The sequence below is a fragment of the Peromyscus maniculatus genome, chromosome 1 (genome assembly GCF_049852395.1).
Source record: "Peromyscus maniculatus bairdii isolate BWxNUB_F1_BW_parent chromosome 1, HU_Pman_BW_mat_3.1, whole genome shotgun sequence".
NCBI lineage: Eukaryota > Metazoa > Chordata > Mammalia > Rodentia > Cricetidae > Peromyscus > Peromyscus maniculatus.
Window position 1 is genome coordinate 184,107,089 of NC_134852.1, and position 23,205 is coordinate 184,130,293.

Genomic DNA, 23,205 nt, shown 5'->3' on the forward strand with positions numbered 1-23,205 from the left:
AATGTCTTAAAATCAATAATAATCTTTTTTAGTGGTCTTAGTCATTTAAGACCTTAACGGTCAGTTCAATTTAAAAGACCATCAGCATGAACTGAGATGATGTTGTGATTTCTAAATAATTAATTATTCTTCTGATCATTGTCAACAGGAAGAATTCAGCTGTGGGGACATCCTATTGCAGTAGACTGGGCAGAGCCAGAAGTCGAAGTTGATGAAGACACGATGTCTTCAGTGAAAATCCTGTACGTAAGGAACCTTATGCTGTCTACCTCGGAAGAGATGATTGAAAAAGAATTCAACAGTATTAAACCAGGTAGGACAAATGTGCAATTACTTCTTCAAAACATACTTTAAAAACACTCATCCCAGAGGCCATTGCCCATTACTCTATGAGTTCTTCCTTTAATTAGCTCATCTGTCCAACCATCAGACTAAGAACTAAGTAAATATTTACTATGTTAGTGACACCTGCCTCTTACTGGAGGTCTAACCAACTCAAGATTTCCCAACCTCTTTACTACTGACATTTTGGAACTAATCATCCTTGGTGATAAGAATCAGCCTGGTAGATTTCAGAGTACTGAGCAAAATGCAAGGTCCATTCCTACTGCATGGCAGCAATAGCAACCTACCCCAGATAACAACCCAAAGCATCTCTAGTCATTTCCATCAGTATGTCTGGGAACATACTCAGTCACACCAGCCTGTGTTTATTATAGAAACATCTTCCCACAACTGAGAATTCTTGGGCTTCTGGCAAGTTCTATAGAATTCTGACAAGCATGGGCTCTGATACTATCATGTTAAGCCTCTGACAGTCTTCAAACTCTCAGATTGTCTGTTTCCTATAAGTGGATATGATGTTATGTGTATAATTGGATGATAAGCTTATGATTTACTCTGCAGATAATTGACAGGAGTAACATTTTTTTCCTTTTAAAGATGTCTCAAACATTTATCTTCCTTCAGCCACAAGAACACTGCCTTTCCTGACATTGAATATCATGGTGTGGCTACAAACCAACAACTGTGAATCCATAAGTAATACAGAAATTACAAAAAAAAAAATCCCCTGGAATTAGAGTGGGCATATTCACATCACATGCCAATTGTCCTTCATAAACCTATCGTGGAGGTTCCTTCATGCTGACTGTTATTTTCTATACATGAAAAACAGAGCCCAGAGTAGCTAAATAGTCACACAGCTAGCAGCTGGCAGACCCCAGATTTAACAACTTGATGAACCCCCACACCCGTTCTCATTCCATTCACTCATTCATTCATGCAGCTGCTCTCCTTCAGTAGCTCCAACATGCCATGCACCGTGGGAGGAATTAACAGATGTGAGCTGTGTGTGGAAGGAATTTACAGAAAAGTGATAGCTAAGTCATCCTACTCTTGGAATGCAGAGAAAACTCGTGTTTAAGAGAAGTCATGTATAGATGAGTGCTGAAAGTTGATGCAGTTGTGTAGGCCCAGGACCGAGTATGTATACACATATGTTTCATCCATTCTGGGTTATGTTTTGTTTTCCCAGAGTGAATAATACTTATTTTCCCATCTAATTAAAATATTGCTTTTGTTTTTAAAGAGGTTAGAATGAGAAACTGCCAAAAGACTATTTCTTTTTATAGTGAATGGTTATTGGTCCAGTCTGCATATGTATGATAGATATGCCTAGACGCTGGTACCCCAGAAGCTATAAGAAAATAATCAATGTCAACTTGTCTCTTCTCTCCTTCTTCCTCTGTCCTCCCCTACCTCCTCCCATGTTTCCAACCACTACCACCCCCAGCATTACTGTGTTATCCTTCTTTATCTTCAGCCTAAAGTATTCCCTCATTTCCAGAGTACTTATTGGGCCAGTAGCACAACCCCCCAGGCTCTGTAATGATGGGTATGATCTATAGCTCATCCTGCTTCACCTTCTGCAAAGGAATATAAACAACTAGCAGATATCTGTCCTATGGAGAGAAGAAAATTAAAGCCACAAATTTCTTCTCCAGTGCAAGGATATAGTATATTGAGGCTATATTAGAAAATTTGCAGAAAGAGAAAAATATTAAATTTTTCTGTTTAAAGTTTAGATCTTTTGGAGGAGCCTGAAAATATGACTCTGTATATAATTTGAACCCTGTCTTCCCTGGAAAAAAATGTTACACTGATACTCTGAAAAACAAATGACAATTGCCACAAAAACCCAGGGCCATCAATATTTTGTCCTCATGTAGTCTAGGGTGTCTGCTGTGGTTCTAAGTATAGTCATTCTATGAGATCTGACTACTTACACTGGTCAGCAGTAAAAGACTCACCTGGAGAGCTGCTGAAAACACAGATTGCCTACTTCATCTGCTTAGGTCTACACATCTGTATTTCTTAAGTTCCCTGGTGAAGCTAATACTGCTGGGTGGGTGACTATACCTTCAGTCTGTCTTCCGAATTCCTGTGTTCTGATCACAGATCTAGTTCTTTGCTGATGGACTACCCATGAGAAATGATTGCAAGAACTAAGAAGAAGTATGTTAAAGTGAGGCAAATGGCCATTGCTATTATATAGAAGCTAGTCTATGACCATCTAAGCCTGAATATGCTAGTTCTTGTTTGGTCTCTAAGTATGGTTAAGTCTGGTTAGTTCATAGACAGAAGAAATCCATGTTGTGTTGTCCAAACCCCTACCTTCTAATTTACTTTCTGTGCTCAGATGTTCACAAGTGAAGCTTTCTGTAAGCAGACGTGTCTGAATATTATTGCTCCAAAACAGACAAAATGATTGGAATATTAGCAAGAATTTCAGAACACCCAAATCTATTATCAACATAAATGCTACATGATTAATATGAGTGCTGGGAGCACATGGAAGTACTGATAATGTTTGGTTCTGTGTGTATTTACTGATAGACTAGCTCTTGTATTCTTGGCACTAGGCAAGAAGTAAGCAAAAGCAATATATTTTGTGGCTAAAGCAAACATTATTCCCTCCTCAGGAAAACTATAGATCACAGGAGCAGAGTGGAGTGGAAGGATGAAGGCCATTCTGGCTAACTCTTTACTTCTCATTTACCAAGACAAGCCATGGAATGGAGCCTAAGGGGCAAACAGACTGACACAAAAGCTCAGTTGGTTATATGCCCTGTGCTTTGTGGGCTCATGCACCTTCATTTAATTTTCTCAGTCTAGCCATGTTATTTTGCTCTGTATAATGACTGTCACAAGAAGCCGATGGATGACTGTAAAGGGAAGAAAGAATCAAACTACTGCAATGTTTTAAAATCTATCCTTACATGACATGTCACCCATTATTCCAATGGATGGCAATTCATAGTCATTGAACCATGTGGTAGAGTACTGGCACTAAACGTGTTAGTGGCCTTGAGTCTGAGAGAACTGAACTTTGATAAGGAGAGGATTTTTTTCCTCTTCCTCTTCTTCCTGAGAACAGTGTGACATCACATTGACTCTGAGAACTCTGGGTAACTGAAGAAAACCTAGACACTTAAAAGACACCCAGGTTAATGTAAACTGAACGATAACCAGTGTGCTCAAGTGGTAGTGAAATAAGTTTCCACTTAATCATCAATTAAAGAGAAAGTTTGCTTTGAAAACGGAGTTGGTCAGCTACAATTAAAAGATAACATCAAGCATCTTGGCATAACTACTTTTTTCCCCACACATTATCATCAAGGTACACAGCAGTCCTTCTACATGAAAGCAGGTTATTCTGCTTTCTGGGTGTTTTTACACAATAAACTAAATTAAAATGGCTAATATTTATAAAACTATGTCAATTAAAATGTTTTCATTCTTGGGGCTGGAGAGATGATCCAGTGGTAAAAGCTGGTGCTGCTCTTGCAGAAGACTCCAATTCAGTTCCCAGCATCCACATCAGCTGACTCACAACTACCTCTAGCTTGAGCTCCCTGGGATCTGACCCCCTCTTCTGGCCTCCACAGGTACCTGCACTCACGTGCACATAACCGCAGACACAGACATGCATACGCATGTAATTAAAAGTAAAATAAATATTTGAGATATTTGCATTCTCCCCAACAGTTCTCTCCATTCCTGAAGTAACCGTTCTTTGCAGTCCAATCTCTACTTTTTCATCTATCTCTGGATACAGGTGTACTTGAATTTGTGTGTATTTATACATTGGTTGAGGTACTTAGAACAGATACTCATATTTTATCCTGTTACAAATTTTAGAGACAGACAGTAGGGTTTTGATCCTTCCATGTTAGTACATGAAACCTACTCTGATCTCTTTAAATGGAGCTAGTATAAATTTAATCATTTCTGAGAAAATGGATCTTGTTTAATTTTGCTATTTCTACAGTGGTATAACTTGTGTCCTTATAGAAAATCCTTGTGTGTATGCAAAAACAAGTCACAATTAGTAGATAATTTTTCCAACCTTTCCATACTACAGACATGTTATTTTGATTTCACATGTTCTTCTAGAAGCAACATTTTTTCTACTTAAAGGTATTAATCAAGGGTGCTCATCCACATGTCTAGAGTTTCCCTCTCTTCCCAGCAGACTTGGATAAATGTTCCACCACAGGACTTGGAATCAGGCATTTCATGTAGCCACACTAACTAGACTTGGAGGCAGGGGTTATACTCCTGGGGTGAAATTTGACCAATGGGGACAGGCTGGGAAATTCTACCTTCTCTCACTCCCATGAATTATTGTGTAGCAATGTTTCTTCTCCACAACAGAGTCTAGGGGAAGACTTCAGCAGCCAGTGGATACAACTACCTCCTCTCCATGCATGAAGTAGCTCCCCCCCCCCCCCCGTTCAGAAGCACATCACCTTGCTCTAGCTCCACTTGCATTTTCTTACTCCTATACCTTGCTTTGAACCTACCAGATAAAACTGTATTTTGAAGTAAATAAGTTGAATATATGTGTATAAGACAACCAGTAACTGGGTTCAAGTTAATTTAATAATACTTTACCTTTATAGAATATTATTATCTTTTGTATTTCATAATATGCAAAAAGATGCTATTCTTACCCTTCGATGTCATATAATCTAGGAATTGGAAAACATAATTCATAACTATTTCTAATGAATAAGATTATAAATATTTTTGTGGTAAGCAAAAGCTCATGTTGACTACACAGAATTTTAGACCTTGACACACAAAGGAGTCTCACAAGGTGCTTCCACACTTGGAAGCTAATCACATCACTGTATCAAGTTTGCTGATGGTGCTGCTGGAATTATATCTACAGGTGCTGTGGAACGGGTGAAGAAGATCCGAGACTATGCTTTTGTACATTTCAGTAACCGAGAAGACGCGGTTGAAGCTATGAAAGCTTTAAATGGCAAGGTAATGTAGGAGAAAAGAAAAATATACAGGCTCCATCCAAGCTTGGTATGGGCACGCTATACCAAAGAGTAATCTCAGGAGTCCATCTTATCCCAGCTTTGCCCAACACCAAGAGCAGTCTTTTGGTGATGCACAAAAGAGAGAGAACAGAAAAAGATACAAAGAACAAAAAGATAGCTAGTAGTAAACCCCAACTCAATTTTTTTTTTCTGACTTGGACAAGTCACTAAGCCTCAGTTTTCTTAGGAAGAAGGGATTGAAGTTTTTCAAGATGTTTCTCTCATCCTTGTTAGTGTTCTGTTGCTGTGAGGAAGCACCATGACCAAGTCAACTCTTATAAAAGAAAGCATTTAATTGGGGTTGTAGCCAGAGGTGTCTCTGGACGAGTTGAATATCTCACGCCCACGGTCTTGCATCGGCTTATAAAGTCAACATACAGAGGCTTATATTAATTATGAACTGTGTGGTCTATGGCTCAGGCTTCTTGCTAGCTAGCTCTTATAATTTAATTCAGCCCATTTCTATTAATCTATGCATTGCCACATGGCTTTGTGGCGTTACCTGTTCTCTCACATCTTGCTTCTCCCGGCCACGGCTCACTGTGTCTCCCCTGACTCCACCCTTCTTCATTTCTGTCTTCAGTTTGAAAGGACAGCCTAACTTTATTCTGCCTCACCATTGGCCAAACAGCTTTATTTATCAACCAATGAGAGCAACACATATTCACAGTGCACAGAAAGATATCTGTACAGCATGAAGTCTTGTTTATAGTTTCAGAACTGAGTCTGTTATCATTATGGCAGGGAACATGCAACAGATAGGCAGGTATGGTCCTAGTGAAGTAGCTGAGAGCTTTACATCCAGGTCTGCAGGCTTCAGGCAGAGAGAGACACTGGGCCTGGTGTGGGCTTTTAAAACCTCAAAGCCACTCTCAGTGACATACCTCCTCCAACAAAGCCATACTTCCTAATCCTTCCAAATACTTCATCAACTGAGACTAAACATGAAAGCATATTAGCTTGTGGGGGCATTCTCATTCAAACCACCATATCTCCCAAGTCCCAATTATCTCTACTTATCCCACTTTATAATATAGTAATTTATGACCACTGGTCAAAAAAATATCATTCTGCTCTCAGCATTTGTTCTTCCCAACACGGAGGATTAGAATCCCTCTCCTTATCAAGAGTGGGGTCAGGGGAAAATCAACTTCTCCATTCTTTGTGTTCATTTGTCTATAGAGACCCATGTAGTATTTACATCAATCCAATAAGCACTAAACACTGTCTATGGGCCACTGCTCTGCTAGTAGTGTCCAGGATGCAAACTAATCAAAGGAAAGATGTTGGTCAAAGAGTTGAGAGTCTAGTAGAATACTGAAATGAGACAGAGCTGCAGAGAGCAGGTCCCTTTGAAAGGGACATTGATCTGGAATCATACCGTCCTGAGGCTTTATCTGAAATGCCTTTGGTCAATGACTACAGTCAGCCCAAGATGACCTCTCAGGGAAGTTGCCAGGAAAACACACCCCAAATTTACTGTTGTCTCATTCCCTATCCTCATAGCCAGAGTTCCTTGTTGGCCAATCCAATGACAATGCAGAGGGCCCAGGAACCCTGAAGAAGACCTTATGTGGAGTAATAATCACCAGAGCAGAGTGCAGGTTGGACATTGATGGGGATTTGATCGGGAGGACAAGAAAAAGGCTTCCTAGCATAGACTGAGACACAGAGAAGCCTGGGGCATGTACAGTCTCAGGTGCCATCATCATCATAAGTCTTCTATGGAAGAAAGTGGCAATTCTGAAGTATTTTTAAAAGGGGAGGGACTATAAAGACTATGAAGTAAAATCAATTCATATTTAAATGTACCTATGACCAAAACATTATTCTTCATTGATTACTGTGTTAGTATCATAAAAATGTTACTACTTCAAAATCAATTTGTAAGCTAGCTTTCTTTTAGTAAACATGCCTAAATGTACATAGTGTCTATGGAGAAGGCCCAACAACAGTAAACCCTGTGGGAGCTCACAGAAGTTTCCCAGTGAGGTCTGAGCTTGCTTTACCCAGCAGGGCTACATAAGGGGATGACTTGACCATGTGTGTGGTTACCAGGTGTTTGGAAGGGTCTGAACTTGGCTGAAAGATATACTTTGATCTAGCAAGGGGGAAGTTTTTGCTCCACCCCTTGGCATTCTTATAAAACGCCCTTTTGAAGAGACAGAAGTGGCCAGAGGATTTTGATCCAGATCCTCCCAAAGCTATCTCGTGTTTCTGTCTGTCTCATCTCCACTATCTTTCTATCTACAAATTCCTTATGCCTCTCTCCTCCTCATAGGAACCTTGTAAGAGGTGGGAGCTGGCCTCCCACAAAACCCAATGCTATATAATATATCAGAATAATTCCAGTGGAAAACTGCTCAAGCTATTACAATTTTTTGTTGTTGTTGTTTTCTTTTCTTCTTAAGGAAGGGAAGCTTTATTTTGGCTCAAAGTTTAAGAAACAGACCATCATGGTGGGGAAGGCATGGGATAGGATAGTCAAATTCTTTTCTGACTTACTGACAGAAAGAGCGGCATTCACTCCAACAGTCTCTATGCCAAGACTAACTGTAATTCAAGAGGTCATATTGTTCTGATGTTTTAATAAGAACATACTGAACCTTAGTGAATGTACAGAAAAAAACATTAACAAATGGGTAATTAAAATTCTTTTCCCCATAACAAAATTTTAAATCGCTTGTATAGTTATCAATAACCTTGAATGTACTGCTTTCTTTCAAAATAGCTCAAGCCAATAACACATTGTGCCCAATAAGGAAATTTTGTTATTATTTGTACCTAGACATTTCTATAACAATGCTTGCAAATATGTAGCTAATTACACATTGAATAAATATTACTAGTAAATACTAATAACTGCTGTTTAAGCATAACATAAAAAAATAATTTCCCCAGGCTTCTTAGTATACCTATGGGTATTTATGTTTACTAGACAAAGTGAGATTTTGAATGTCTATTGTAAGGAATTCATCATATTTAAAATTCAAGGAAACCAGCCATTGCACTGGGTGGCAAGCAAGATGGCTCAGAGGATAAAGGTCTTTGTAACAAGTCTGGTGGTCTGATTTTAGTCCCCAAGACTCACACCGTGGACCAAGAGAATTGCTCTCTGACCTCCATACTCAGGCCTTTTTCCCCCAGGTACCACAAAAATTCTTTCCTTTTTTAGTTCTTTTTTAATTATTTATTTATTTATTTTGGTTTTGTGAGACAGAGAGAGTATCTCTGTGTGGTTCTGGCTGTCAAAGAACTCACTCTAGAGATCAGGCTGGCCCCAAACTCACAGAGATCCTCCTGTCTGCCTCCCTGGTGCTGGAATTAAAAGTGTATGCCATCTGCCTGGCTACTGCAATAATTCCTAAGGGCATGTTTTAATTTGTACCTGACTTGAGAGTTCTTGGTCTCCCTCTCATCTGTATCCCAACCCCTGCCACCCCTGTTCATTAGCAAGGCAAACATTTGCTTTAGAAGGACTATGCAACAGTTTAGTCAATTCTTCTTCCTTGAGTAGGATCTACCTAGGCTCCTCTCCCTCCCCAGGAAATCTCACCTATTGTGGAGCTAGCTGCTCTAATGAGCCATTCGGAAAGGCCTGACAGGACTTCATCACTATGGTGTTGATAAATGATAAGATATTTTTAATGGTGTCCATCACCTTCATTTTATTGTGCTGTGTAATTTGTTTTCCACCCACAAAGATCTCCAACTTCTTATACTTCTGTAACTATGTAATTTTAAACACATATATCACACATAATAGAAAATATTGAATAATTTTATCTCATTGATTGTCTCTATATTATAAATTCAGTAGTCAACATAGCATTGTAAAACCTGTTGGCATCTTGTTCAATTACCAACAAAAGAACTCAGAGAGCAGTCAACTTATACAGAAGCATGAACCTAATTAAGAGACAAAAACATGAAGAATTGCAATTCAGTGAAAATACGGCAAATGGCAGGCATGTGGCATGATACTGAGTAGTCAGAATTGTTTCTCAGTTTTCCTGTTCCTTGCTCTCTGAAACAGGTGCTGGATGGTTCCCCAATTGAAGTGACCTTGGCCAAGCCAGTGGACAAGGACAGTTATGTTAGGTACACCCGGGGCACAGGTGGCAGGAACACCATGCTGCAAGGAGAATACACCTACCCTCTGGGCCATGTTTATGACCCCACCACAACCTACCTTGGAGCTCCTGTCTTCTATACCCCCCAAGCCTACGCAGCCATTCCAAGTCTTCACTTCCCAGCTCCCAAAGGGCATCTCAGCAACAGGACCCTCATCCGGGCCCCTTCTATCAGAGGTAACACTATTTAGTGCCAGATTTACCTTAACTCTTCACTTTCAAATGATGATAAACTGTGGTTCAAATGAACTATAAACTATAGTTCTGGAGCCTTAGACAGATTGGACAGATTCACTGGGAGAAAAAGACTAGAAAACTGCTTGTGAAAAATCAAATATATCATTACCTCTTTTTTTTTTAGGAATCTATTTTTTCCACATTACAACTGGTTATTGAAAAATACTTGTCAGAATTGCTGCGGATGAGCCTAGTATACAAATTAGATCCTTGCATGGACCCATAAAATATACCCAGAATACAACCTAGTGCCATACCCATTGCTTCTTCCTCTCTATTAGACTACCATCTGGCACTAATATGTACCTGATTAGACTGATTACAGAACTTTTAAGGGAGAGAAGTATGGCCCAATGGAAACTACTACAAATGGCAAAATCACTTGAAGGCACATATGTACTTGATGAACACCACCTTTGTATGCCAATCACTAACATCTGTATGGTTATATATATGAGACGTTCTCATCTAACACTCTTCCAGATATGTGTGTTATACCTTTATTATTTCATTTGTTTGTCTATATGTTAGTGACAAGGGCTTACCATATGTTCCAGGCTGGTATTGAACTCACAATGTCTGCCTCTGCCTCTTGAGAACTGTAATGGCAGGTGTGCACCACATCTGGCTGTGTATGTGTGTGTATGATAACATTGAAAAAGCCAACCTATTAAAGAAATGAATGTTTCTTTAGTATATAGGAAACTAAATAAATTCAAAATAGAAACTCACTGTCAGACAGAAAATATTTCATGATTGAATCCTACACAGATTCTCTGTTTGAGCAGGTTTCTGAGCTCAGTATATTTATATATGTTCATATATATGAATGTACATACAGATGTATGTACTATGAATGTAGCTAGTTTGCCTCTGCCTTGTGGTATTTTCCACTGCAGTTTTTCTTTGTTGTGGCTGACACCTTCTGGATCCCAATCCTGTTTTCCCTATATGACAGCAATCTGGAAAATAGAAATTAATGATGTACTGAAATCCACTCTTGGGCAACTTAGAAGAGGCCCATCCAGATTACTGTGGAAACAATTGCCTTACTGCGTTACATTCTCTTTCATGGAAAAATGAATTGAGAAATTTAAGGCCTCTTCACTGGGCTTAAAGTCTACATTCACAATACAATCACCCCTACCAAATTTGCAATGTAAAATTTATAATCAAGGTTTTATTCAAAATACTTTCTATATTATAGCAAGCTATGTCATTGAAACATTATGCATATATATAATACATCATTAATTAATCCATATATCTTACATGTTATCAACCAGTTGTGATGTAGAAAAAAAGCAAACTCCATTCCAAGGGAAAATAATACAAAGCATTAACAAAAAGAGTAATCAATGAATAATATTTATGGGCAAAGAGTGATCAACTTAATAGTTTATTCCTTTATGTCACCAATAGTAAATCAATGTAGCAATGTGGCAAAACAAAAATCAAAAGGAATCTATGTGTGAAACTCAATGGAAATGTAAACCCCACATTGACAATGCATACCAGAGAGAGTGGTGAACTTAAAAAAGACAAAAATGCTTTCTACATGCTTTTCTGATGACGCTCTGGGGCTGTGATAATCAAATTCCTTCTGGCTTACCGGTGGAGCAATATTCACTGTAATGGTCTCTGTACCAGATTAACAATAATTCAGGGGGTCATATTATGTTGGGATGTTTTAATAAGTTCATACTGAAACTTAGTGAATCTCAAAAAATATTGACAAAACGGTAATTAAAATACTTTCCTCTCTGGCGAAATTTTAAATGGCTTGTGCACTTATCAGTCTCCTGGAAGGGAAACTGAGAATCTATAGTGGGCCTTACCTGATGTTGAGTTTCATTACATGAGAATCTTTGGTTATCTGTCCATCCTCATGGCAATAATCAATGTGACTTGGGCTAACTTTTCTATTACAGTAAGATTCAGGGTGATTTTCTGGTGGTTTGATTCGGTTTAATGCCTTCTTACATTCCTAGAAATTTACATGAATGTCCCTGTAGGGGCTGCGGGAGTGAGAGGACTGGGCGGCCGTGGGTATTTGGCATACACAGGCCTGGGTCGTGGCTACCAGGTCAAAGGAGACAAGCGAGAAGACAAACTTTATGATCTTCTACCTGGGATGGAACTCACCCCAATGAATCCTGTCTCTTTAAAACCACAAGGAATTAAACTTGCTCCTCAGGTAGGTAATATCCCTCCAGAGGTGGTTAAGTTGGGCCAGGGACCATCGTCCAAATGATTTGCACTGATGCTTACTTGGGCTACTGTTCTGTGACACTGAGCCTAACGTACCAGGAGGACTGCTGAGACTGGATGCCACTCTGGCACTAAAAGGACCTTTGTTTTGTTTCATCACAATTCACCAAAATGCAAAACAAACAAGGAAAGAAAACTGAAAAAGAGGGTCAACTAAAATCTTTAATGAAAATACAATGAAGTGAAGACCCCAGCTCAGAATAAACACTTAGTGAAGCAGGTTGGTCAACCACGGAAGAGATGAGGAGATGAGGAGTCATAGCTGGTAAGGTTATGTAGACTGTTTAGATCTTTTCTTGGGAACATGGCATTAAAAGAACCACAACAACAAAGGACATGCCAAAGTGGATGGGGAAAAGTCCCCTGGACCATACCCTCCACAAAGAACTACAGGCAACTGAGTAAAACTGGGAGCAAGAAAGGTAGCCTTTCCCAGGGAAGAAAACACTAATTGGTTGTCTAGTGCCAGTCAGCCCTAAACACATGCATTATATAGTAACATCTTATAGACAGAACAGGTTATTTAGGAATATATATGTATATATACATATATACATGTAATAATAATTAATGGGCAAAAAAGGCCATGAATTTGAAGGAGAGTAAGGAGGGGCATGTGGAAGGCTTTGGAGGGAAGAAAGGGAAGGGAGAAATGCTATCATTGTATTATAATCTAAAAATATAAAGAACATTCCACTGTGGAATCTAGATAAATCTTTAAGTATAAAATGCCATCGATTACATAAAACCTTCTACAATGCTATTTATTGGGCAGTGTCATGATGGTAACTGCTATTTGCTTTCATTTAGTAGTCTCTGTTTCATTTAGTAGTAGTGGAAACCAAAAGGTATAAAAGTTGTTCCAATTTTTGAAAATTAAAGCAAAATGCCATGTTTGAAAATTAAAGCAAAACAGACTCAATCCCTGCTAAGCCCAGCTTATCCCATTAGTATGCATCATGTGCTGCTCCCTCTGAAGCCACTTTTGATGAATGGCTAGAGTTACAGTCTGTGGACACTGAGGGAAATGTCCCTGCCCTCAGGAGGAAGGTAGAACTACAGCTTAAAAGAAATAGTCTCAGTACTGTGGGCAAGGGGGAAAGATGGCAGCTAAGAGCGTGACCTGAGAATGAAAGAGGGTCATTGACAGTATTTTTCTTTCATGTACCTTTAAGTAATGCTTCTTCAGACTCTACCCAGGCATTAAGAAGAAAAAAAAAAAACAGAAGAATGTCTATTGCAGTGGTAAACAAGAACCTTTGTATAAAAAATAATATTTATTGGGCTTCTCTTGTGTGCCATGTATGCTAGACACTGGGGATACAAAAATGAATATAACAAAAATCCTTGTAATCATAAATCATATGGCAACCCAGTGGGATAATACTGACACATAAACAGATAATTACAATGAAACCAGGTATCATGACGAAAATAGTCATTCTGAGCAAAACTCTCTGCTTATGCATTAAATGCAGGTAAGAAGTTGGCCATAATGAGAGGTATGTAACTAATTTGTCTTTGAATTTTTACAGCTATAGTTGAAAAATCAAAGACCATACCACCCCAGCCACTGTGGCTGGAAACTAACCCCCATACCTCCCAGAAGTAGGAATCTCCAATCAGTAGACAGGGTTCAAGAACTGCCCTGCCCAGACAGCAGCTGCAGAAGCCACTCTGCTCAGTATATTTGCTCAATGGGCATAAATGGGTAGACAGCTAGTCTACCATCAAAAGCTAGGTGACTATTGCTCGGGAACTTCAGAACACACTTTATAAACCATAGAAGATGCCACTAAGTGCTTTTTTATAATGGGGAAAAATCAACACAATCTTCAAATTAATAAACTGGAAAATGCCATGACAGATAGCGGCTGGGTTAACATGAGAACAATGTTAAGAGGCTAAGAGGCTCCGGAGAGCCGGGGGCAGTGTCCTGTTGGACCATCCTTGTCCTGTGAGACACAGATACTGAATCTGCATGTGAACAGAGAGGATCAGGACCTCAGCATCACCAAAACTGGCTCTAGGGTAAAGAAAACATGAATCTTTTGAGAAAAGATTCAGTTTGGGGTGATTACAGCAGTAAATAAACATGCAAATGGATCATAAAAACAGATTGTCATAAGTAGCTTAAAGTAGCACATTGCCAAGTAAAAATTTTTTAAAGAAATCACCACGGTGAATACCTATTAGTGTTTATTAATAAATTCTGACCCAAGGAATGAAAAGACGACTCAGTAGTTAAGAACACTTGCTGCTCTTATGGAGGACACAAGTCTGGTTCCTGACACCCATATAGTGGCTCACAGCTGTTTATAACTCCAGTTCTAGATATTTTGGCCTCTGAAGGCACCATGCATGTGAAGCATATACATGCAGGCAAAACACTCATATGTATAAAGTAAAAATGAATGAAGTAAATCAAGAAAACAACATTTTCAAAATTTTCCAAAAGTAAGGTTAAAAACCCTACGACAGATGGCACAAAGTAAAAAATACCTTCTCTGCTCAACTTTCCTAAGACACTGTGAACAAGTCTGGGTGGGGCGGTGGGGGGGAGATATTATGCAAATCTACCCACACAGTGCTACAGCACCAATTTCCTAAAAACTGGAATAAGTACACAAAAACTTATGAAGAATTATTAAGCTTATAGTAAATGTGTGTTATGTGTGATGTGTGTGAGTGTGTGTGTGTGTGTGTGTGTGTGTGTGTGTGTGTGTGTGTGTAATGGCCTAAACTAAAACTATTAGAGTGAATGGTGTGAAAATAATTTTATAAACTATAATAGACATTCACAGTTTAAATGGAGTTCAGATTAAGTTCAACTTAAATTTTATGAGTCTTTAAGTCATGTGGCGTTTTTTTCTCTTCTATTAATTGAAACTGAAGTTCAGAACTCAGAGCCTAAGAGCTAGAGAAGCAATGCAAATGTGACATTTGTGGGAGAAATCATTTTTTTTTTTTTACTCTTGCAGATACTAGAAGAAATCTGTCAGAAAAATAACTGGGGACAGCCAGTGTACCAGCTGCATTCTGCCATTGGACAGGACCAAAGACAGTTATTCCTATACAAAGTAACTATCCCAGCGTTGGCCAGCCAGAATCCCGCAATGTGCGTACCCTCTCCCAGCTCCTAGTAACAGAGATTTTAGAGTAAGATTAGTCTGTGTGTTAAGTGTATTCGATCATCACTCGAATGGCATACTCAAGTCTGCTACCTACTCCTTTGTAATTAAATGAAATAGCAAGATGCTGAGCGGGAATGTATGCGCCAGCTGTTAGATGGCATCTAAAAGCCCCAAAGTTTCATAGAGTGAGTAACTGATTGAGGGAACACAAGGGGCTGGCGAGAGACCGAAGGGGAACAAAGAACTCTAACAGTTCCTTCCTGCAGCGTTTGGGTCGACACAAGTGACCCTCATGACGTGGCTGTTTACTACACAGCCTTCTGAGGCACCTTTTCAATTTTATACCAAAGATCTGATCTGTTAGTGGATTTCACTTCCAGGTTGCATTTATATATTTTAGGGACCACACACACCTTAGAAGAGTCGTATAGTAAAAATTACATATGTTCCCCAGGGAACTCACTTGGTAGCCCAGGCTGGCCTCGAACTCACAAAGATCCGCCTGGCTCTGCCTCCCGAGTGCTGGGATTAAAGGCCTGCACCACCAAGCTTTTTATGGCAAACAGAGGGGAAAGCAACATAGACTCTCACCATGCAATCATCTTTAAAAGTTAAAATTGCCTTGGTTTTCCACTTGACTAGATACTGAGGTTTCTGAACAACTCCCTGCAATAATAAAAATAACAATGGCTGACTGTGTTTTCCAGCCAGCCTTTCACACCTCCGAAGCTAAGCGCCTATGTGGATGAAGCGAAGACGTACGCTGCAGAGCACACTCTGCAGACCCTCGGCATCCCCACAGAAGGAGGTGACACTGGGTCTGCAGCGGGCACAGTCACACCTGCCACTGTGTTCCCAGGTAATGGGCAGGGGCATCCGTTGTGGCAGAAACTGCAGGCTGCGGAATGTGTGGGGATCCCTCCTTGGTAGGAACCTCACCTACACTAATTCTGACTTGCACCCTGTGTCGACAGAAAAGAGATAGGGAAACTGAGTCAGAGCAGCCTAAGCCAGTTCCCACCTGCCTCTGCTTTAAGCAGCTGTGTGTCCTTGAATGAGCCAACACCCATGAGTCCCGGCCAGTTTGGAGTGGTTTTTTTCCTCTTATTAAGAGACTCTGGTACTAGTATTAATTGATATTTAACTGAGCTCTTGCTATGAACTGGGTACTCACTGAAGTGCTCAGAAAGCTTCATGTTCCCCTGGTTACCCTCCATGGCACTTTGCAGTTGTGTGAGAACATAATCCCTTTATATTACAGATGTAGAATCCTAGGACTTCAAAGATTAAGCAAGTTGGCCACTATCAGCTAACCTTTAGTAGTTGTTTGGAGTTTGTTTCTACTTTTTGTGTTTTGTTTGTGTCTGTATGCCTGTGTATGTATAGTGTGTGTGTGTGTGTGTGTGTGTGTGTGTGTGTGTGTGTGTGTATAAAATGTTTGTTTGTGGGCTGGAGAGATGGCTCAGAGGTTAAGAACACTGACTGCTCTTCCAGAGGTCCTGCGTTCAATTCCCAGCAACCACATGGTGGCTCACAACCACCATTTGTAATTAAGTCTAGTGCCCTCTTCTGGCCTGCAGGCATACATGCAGGCAGAACACTGTATACATAATAAATAAATAAATCTTTAAAAAAAAAAATGTTTGTTTGCATGCAAGTGTGTATGGAGGCCAGAGGTCAGGGTCAGCTGCTTTTCTCTATCACATTCCACCTCATCCTTTTTTTAAAAAAATAATAAAGGTTTACTTCTTTCTCTCTCTCTCTCTCTCTCTCTCTCTCTCTCTCTCTCTCTCTCTCTGTGTGTGTGTGTGTGTGTGTGTGTGTGTGTGTGTGTGTGTGTGTGTGTGTGTGTGTGTTTCCATGAGTTCAGGTTCCTGAAGAGGCCAGAGTGTTAGAGCCACTGAAGCTGGGTTGCACGCACTTGAGCACTCAACATGAGTGCTGCAAATCAAAGTCTGACCCGCTGTGCGTGCAGTATACATTCAACCACAGAGCCTTCTCTCCAACCCCTCTATCTCATCTCTTAAGACAGAGTCTTTCACTGAACCTGGTGTGACCAGAGAACCTGAGAGTCCCTTTAAGGTTCTTAGTCTGTTTAATAAAAGAATTTAGAAATGGGTTCTAATGTAAGCTTGAGGACAGTTACATTAGAGGTTTAGATAGATAGATAGATAGATAGATAGATAGATAGATAGATAGATAGATAGATAGATAGATAGATAGATAGATAGATAGATGGATGGATGGACAACAGGTAAGCAAGCTGTAAATCTCAGCAGCTTCCAGAAGGGAAATGGGGATGAAGGAAGGTAAGCCAACTGTTTGCAGTGGCGGCCCACAAATAGCCACACAGCAAAGGAAGTGTGTGGGACTTCTTCAGAAAAAGAGAAAGTCCAGAGTACCAGGGAAAGCATGCTTAGCTTTTATCCAAAAACCAGAAAGAAAAGGTATCTTTTTCATTGTTCAAATGAGATAGCCTTTACAGTTTTCCATGTATCCATATAAGGCTACCTCCATTAGTTACTGAACTTTTAAAACTGGTGTTATATCATTACAACAATGTTTTGTGCCAGTTTCAAAGACTTTTTATAGTGTAATTTGTGTTACTCTTCTACAGAAAACCAAAAGTGTAATTCTCAGGGTTCATGTGATGAGGGATCTTTTTTTGCATTTGTAATAGATAAAAATAAACCAGATTGCAGTTTTTGACAAAAAAAAAACTTTTTTAAAAATTACTTGTTTTTAAGGTGATAATTAAGCCACTCTAAAAACAGTACAGCATCTCCTCTACTAGAATACCCTGTCTCTAGTTATTCATCTTGTGTGAAAGAAGTTTATTTATTGGTTTATTTATTTGAAACAGGGTCTCTCTCTGTAGCCCTGGCTATCTGGAAGTCTCTATGTAGACCAGGCTGACCTCAAACTCACAGAGATTCTCCTGCCGTTGTCCCTACTTTCCTGGCATGTTGGGATTAAAGGCATGAACCACCATGCCCTGACATTTTTAATATTTTAAGTTTTTAGGCCAGTGTACTGTTCAGCAGAACCAGGCCCATCGACCCCACCATTACTATGCCCTGCTAACACCTCAACAGTTTGCCTCACATATACATTCCTGTATATACATCCCTGGGCAAGTTCTGTAGTGCTGGCCAGCAACATATGGTACCTTTCTGTTTTTTGGACCCTCTCTCCGACCTCTCTATTTGCTGATGTGAAGTAAGCCTGACACAGGGAAGTTGATTCCCTCTGGAGAATGTCATCTTCAATCTTCCAATTTTATTCCAGCTGGGTGGTGTTTGCCCTTAATCCCAGCACTCAAGAGGCAGAGGCGGGAGGGACTCTATGTGTTCCAGACCCAGCCTGGTTGACATGAGAGTTCCAGGATAGCTAGCAAGGGCTACAAAAAAGACCCGTTTTAAGGTCAAAAACCTAAGAAAGCAAAGCCAACCCCCCAAAACAAACAAAAACCACCAATGCTATTCTACACAACTGGGTCCATATACTGCTTCTTCTCAGAGCACACTTTCATCATACATATCATTTGTGTTAAGCAACAGGCTAATTCTTCATATTGCTAAAACAATGTACCAAATAGGGAGGAAATCTGAATTCTTTTCATGACATATTCTCTGCCTTCTCCTCCTCCTCCTCCAGGATATGCTGTCCCCAGTGCCACTGCCCCTGTGTCTGCAGCCCAGCTCAAGCAAGCGGTGACGCTTGGACAAGACTTAGCGGCATATACAACCTATGAGGTCTACCCTACTTTTGCAGTGACTACCCGAGGAGATGCATATGGAGCCTTCTGAAGACCCTTTCCTTCTAAGAATAAGACTCACAGAATGCTCAGTAGAAGATACCAACCTCTAACCAGATCCCTCGTGATCATAAGTCATTCCTTCCCCAAGGCAAGGCCTTTCCTGAGACTGTGTGACTTACTCATTGTATTACTCATGAAATGTGAATAGTATTCTTCAACAAAATCAAATGTTAAGGAGCCTTTAGCTTAAAAGAAATCTGAAGAGCCACTGACAGCAAAAGTTGTTCTTCCAAGGATCCTAAGTGTCTTGGGAAAGTGATAAAACCCTAACAAATTGGTGTAAGCACTCTTCGTACCAGGAGCTGGGGTCAGGAAGAACTAGGCAGTGAATAGCAAGGCACAGACAGTAAACCCCCTGTCTCAGTTACTGGCTCACAGCTGCTTCATCACTCACAAAATCAAAAGAGACCATAAAAAAGCAGGAGGCTTCATAAGAGGTATTCACCATCATCTACAGTGTAGGATAATTCCAGACCTGAGCTCATGAAAACTGGCTGAAATGTTGAAGGTTCCATTATCATTTTTGGTATGAAAAGTCTCTCCCCTCAGTCTGTCAGAGATGAGCATCTTGCTGTTCCTGCAACCTCTGGGGACTTCCTAGAAATCAATATGATGTGTTTCAAATATGCTTGAGACAAATCTAAGCCCTGTATTTATTCAATACCTTAAGCCACTGTTTTCCTTCAAAATTCCTACCCTGCCCAAGGCTGCCTGGATCACAGAAACCATGCCAGCACTGAGTACTGGAGTGAAAAATGACGTTTTCTTGTCTGGAAATCCTGACTTGTCCATACTATTTGCTTTCATCTCAGACTCATTTTGCTGAACTCAAACACTGGTAAAGTAAATCAGTCACATTATCATATTGTCATAATCAGAAATTGGCCAAAAAGTCCTTTCAAAGACAAAAGTGAATGTGTTTTGTTTTTCTCACTCTGTAGTCCAGGCTGGCCTCAAACTTGTGGTCCTCCTTTCTCTGGCCCCCCTGTGCTGGGATTGTTGATACACAATGCCACAACTAGCTCCAAACAGTTATATTAACTTTAGGTTAGCTTTGAATTCTCTACCCAGTTCATATTAAATCCACCAAGCTTCATTGTCCTTCCCTTCTTCTGATCTTCTTTCAGTGTGTGTAGGAGCCCTTACCATGACTGAGTCCTTTTATAGTGAAACTGTTCCAAGAAAGACACCCATCGTGGTTGCTTAGAGACCATCCCTTCAGAGTGCAGTAAAAGTGTTGCTTGCCAAAATGTTCCTGAGGATTCAGAACATCTGCTAGTGATGGGGGGTGGAGGGGAGTTCTATAGCCAGAGACGGAGGTTATAAGGATGTGACGCTTTGATACAGATTATGTATGTTCAAAACAGAAAGTCAAAATCCAGCACTGAATACAATCACTACTCTCGTTTTATTATTGATTTAGGAGACATAGCACTAGAATTCCCATTTTAAAAAAAGAAGAAGAAGTGGCCCTTGTGAAAGTCTGTAGAACTCAAGGGCAAACAAACACAAAGGTACAGAAAATATTGTCAACTCCTTCCTGGAATTCTAGAATCTAAAATCAGGCCGGATTCCAACCAAATCCAGGGAAATGTCGATCGTTTTGGAGACTGAATTAAATAATTCACTTTTATTTATGTGCATTGGTGTTTTGCCGGCCTGTATGTCTGTGTGAGGGAGTCAGATCTTGGAGTTACAGGCAGTTCTGAGTTGCCATGTGGGTGCTGGGAATTGAACCTTGGTCTTCTCAAGAAGCAGTCAGTGCTCCTAGCCACCGAGCCATCTCTCCAGTCCAACAGTGCCTCCCTCTTAATCTCAGGTATCTCCCTAGGGCAACACCCTCCCCCACTTAGGCTTTGAGGTTGCTCTGTTGGTTTGGTTTTGTAGTCTTTGGACTGTGACTTCCTGTTCTCCTGAGTTCAGGTACAGCTGGGATTAACTGGCTCAGCCGCTGATTGGTGCAGGACTACAGTGAATTGAAGGAATGTATCACCTCTCTGCCAAGTCCTCTGAGAGCCACCCTCCCCCTGGGGTCCCTCTCACCAGTTTATCTGGGCCCCATTTTCCTCTCACTCTCCCTGGGTTGTGGAACTCAGTCCCGCCTTCCTTTGGCGGAACCAGGACCATCTAAGGCCAGACTGGACGGGGGATAAGATAAAAGATGGCTCTTGGGAATGTTTGCTTACCCTCCCAAGATTCCCAGAGCACCAGAAGACTCTCAGAGCTTTTGCTGGTTACCTTTCCTTCAATTAAGCTAGTTACCCCTCAAACTAGAAAGAATGTCTCGTGTAAATGTTTCCATTTTGCCTTTTCCCTTCTGTTTCCTGAATGTTCCCGAACACAATTTCCTTCGCATTTAACTTCACTCTTCCCGTCTCTCTCCAGCTTCCTCGCCCAAACTCTCCCACCCTCTCCTATACAAGGCTTTCGTCACTTTTTAATGGAAAATAGCGTCTACTGGCTATGTTCCGTAATTCTCGCCCTCCGTTTATCACTTTTAAAATTAATGGTGAGAATTTTACAGGCTGTACTGATTGGCCCAACTGTTCATTCACGACCGAATGTGTCTTTGTTACTACGCACCCACCCTTCCTCCAGAAACAAGGAATGCAAACACGCGTGTTTCTCTTCCTCTCTGCAGTGGGCACAGAATCCAGGCCAGGCGCGCCGTACACTTTCCAAACTGAACATGACTGGGGTTGCTGGAATCCCCAAAATAAACCAATTCTACCCTGAGTGTTTCCGGCACTCCCACACATCAACATGAGCGATGATTTTTTTTTTTTTTTAAGTCAAATGAGTTTTCAAGTATTTCTCCCCAGAAAAATACCAAAAACTACGCAAAGGTAGAAGACACAGGTTTAGTTTCTGGAAAACTTTTAACTCTGGCTGTAAGGAACGTGCACAGTGATCTAAGGTGCTGATCAGTCGGCACCAGGCTTATTTACTTGAAACCATTTGGGTCCTTAAGCATTTCTGTTTTCTAAGTATGCTTGTGTTTATAAAATTCAAAACTTTATTTAACAAGCCGTATCTCCATGTTTTGGCAGTAAATGATTTGCAGTGCGGTCTTCCTACCTTTTGCCAACACACAATTTTGAAATTTGTTTTCCACTGTAATTCCTAGGACGTATTTGGGAGCTCAAACTGCAAACATGTCTATTTAAATCGGTCATCATTAACTTGGGTTAAATATTTAATCACTGGTATTTTTAGTTCCATTCTCATGCAGAAATCTCTTTTTTTAACTAATTTTTATGGCTGCAATATAGTCAGATATTATTATCTCTTATCTTTTAATGAGAAGGAAGCTTTAAGCAAACTGTACTTCCAGTTTCCAGGTGTTGACAATCTCTTGCTTCTTTTCATTTTCTTGTTATTTATATGGATTTATCTAGAGTACCAAAAGAAAGATAACTAAAAAAACAGTATTAAAGAATGTGCATATAGTACTTATTTTTGTACTTGGAGTACAATGTTTTATAGAACTAAATGATCTAAGTAATACAGTAAAATTGTATTATTCTCTTATTGGGAAAATGATCATTGCTTTGGAAAATACAAATATACTGGTCACCTTAGAATCATAAATCAAATGAAATGAGAAATGATGCAATTTGTGGGTTTTTAGGATGGTGATATGATTTTAATTGAGTTTTTCAGTTCCATAATAAAGTTTTAGAAATTATCAACATGGCTTGCTAATGTTTTTCTTTCCTGAAAACTAAACTTTCATTTTTCAGGACGTTAGCTCTCAGCTCTCCATGTGTATGTCATTACCTCACGGTGTGACCTCTGGGAGTATATGTCCTTTTCCAGTCAACCAAGAAAGTGAAAGAAATACCCAGAAACCAAAAACAGAGAGAAAGAGCCCTCAGACAGGTTAGTGTGTGCAGAAGTCAACATTTGCCTGGGGCATCTGCTAATCCTTAGTGAAAAGGAAAAATTCATCAGTAAACTGTCCTCTGGGAACAAATCCTATTTGTTGATCCCTGAGCTAAAAATGGTTCCCGTTTATAAATGTTTTCTTTTCCTCTTCTTTTTTTTTATTTTTTTAAAAATTAAAAAAAAACTATTTAGGAAAAAAGATAAAAAGCAAAAATTTGTGGCTGTATGATCATATTGGGACAGCAAAGCCTAAGCTTTTTCATGTTGTTACTGAGGAAACTGAAGCTTTTAGTCTCCTGAATGAAAGAGTCTAGAAGTGGACTTAC

At 40.0% G+C, this 23,205-nt stretch overlaps 1 protein-coding gene across 6 annotated transcripts in view; it reads left to right on the forward strand.

The window, feature by feature from the left end:
* A1cf (APOBEC1 complementation factor) overlaps positions 1–22,683 on the forward strand; it is a 77,034-nt gene extending 54,351 nt beyond the window's left edge. For 2 of the 6 annotated variants that reach the window (XM_042262643.2, XM_042262636.2), the window contains 7 exons: positions 149–313; positions 5,240–5,337; positions 9,433–9,706; positions 11,758–11,963; positions 15,019–15,155; positions 15,879–16,030; positions 18,829–22,683. In XM_042262643.2, the coding sequence (XP_042118577.1) occupies positions 149–313; positions 5,240–5,337; positions 9,433–9,706; positions 11,758–11,963; positions 15,019–15,155; positions 15,879–16,030; positions 18,829–18,980 (1,184 nt within the window). In that variant the 3' untranslated portion in view covers positions 18,981–22,683. The remainder of the gene's footprint in view (positions 1–148; positions 314–5,239; positions 5,338–9,432; positions 9,707–11,757; positions 11,964–15,018; positions 15,156–15,878; positions 16,031–18,828) is intronic. The other 4 variants (XM_076562191.1, XM_042262640.2, XM_076562193.1 and 1 more) reach the window with 3 other exon arrangements.
* The last annotated feature ends 522 nt before the right edge of the window (positions 22,684–23,205 follow it).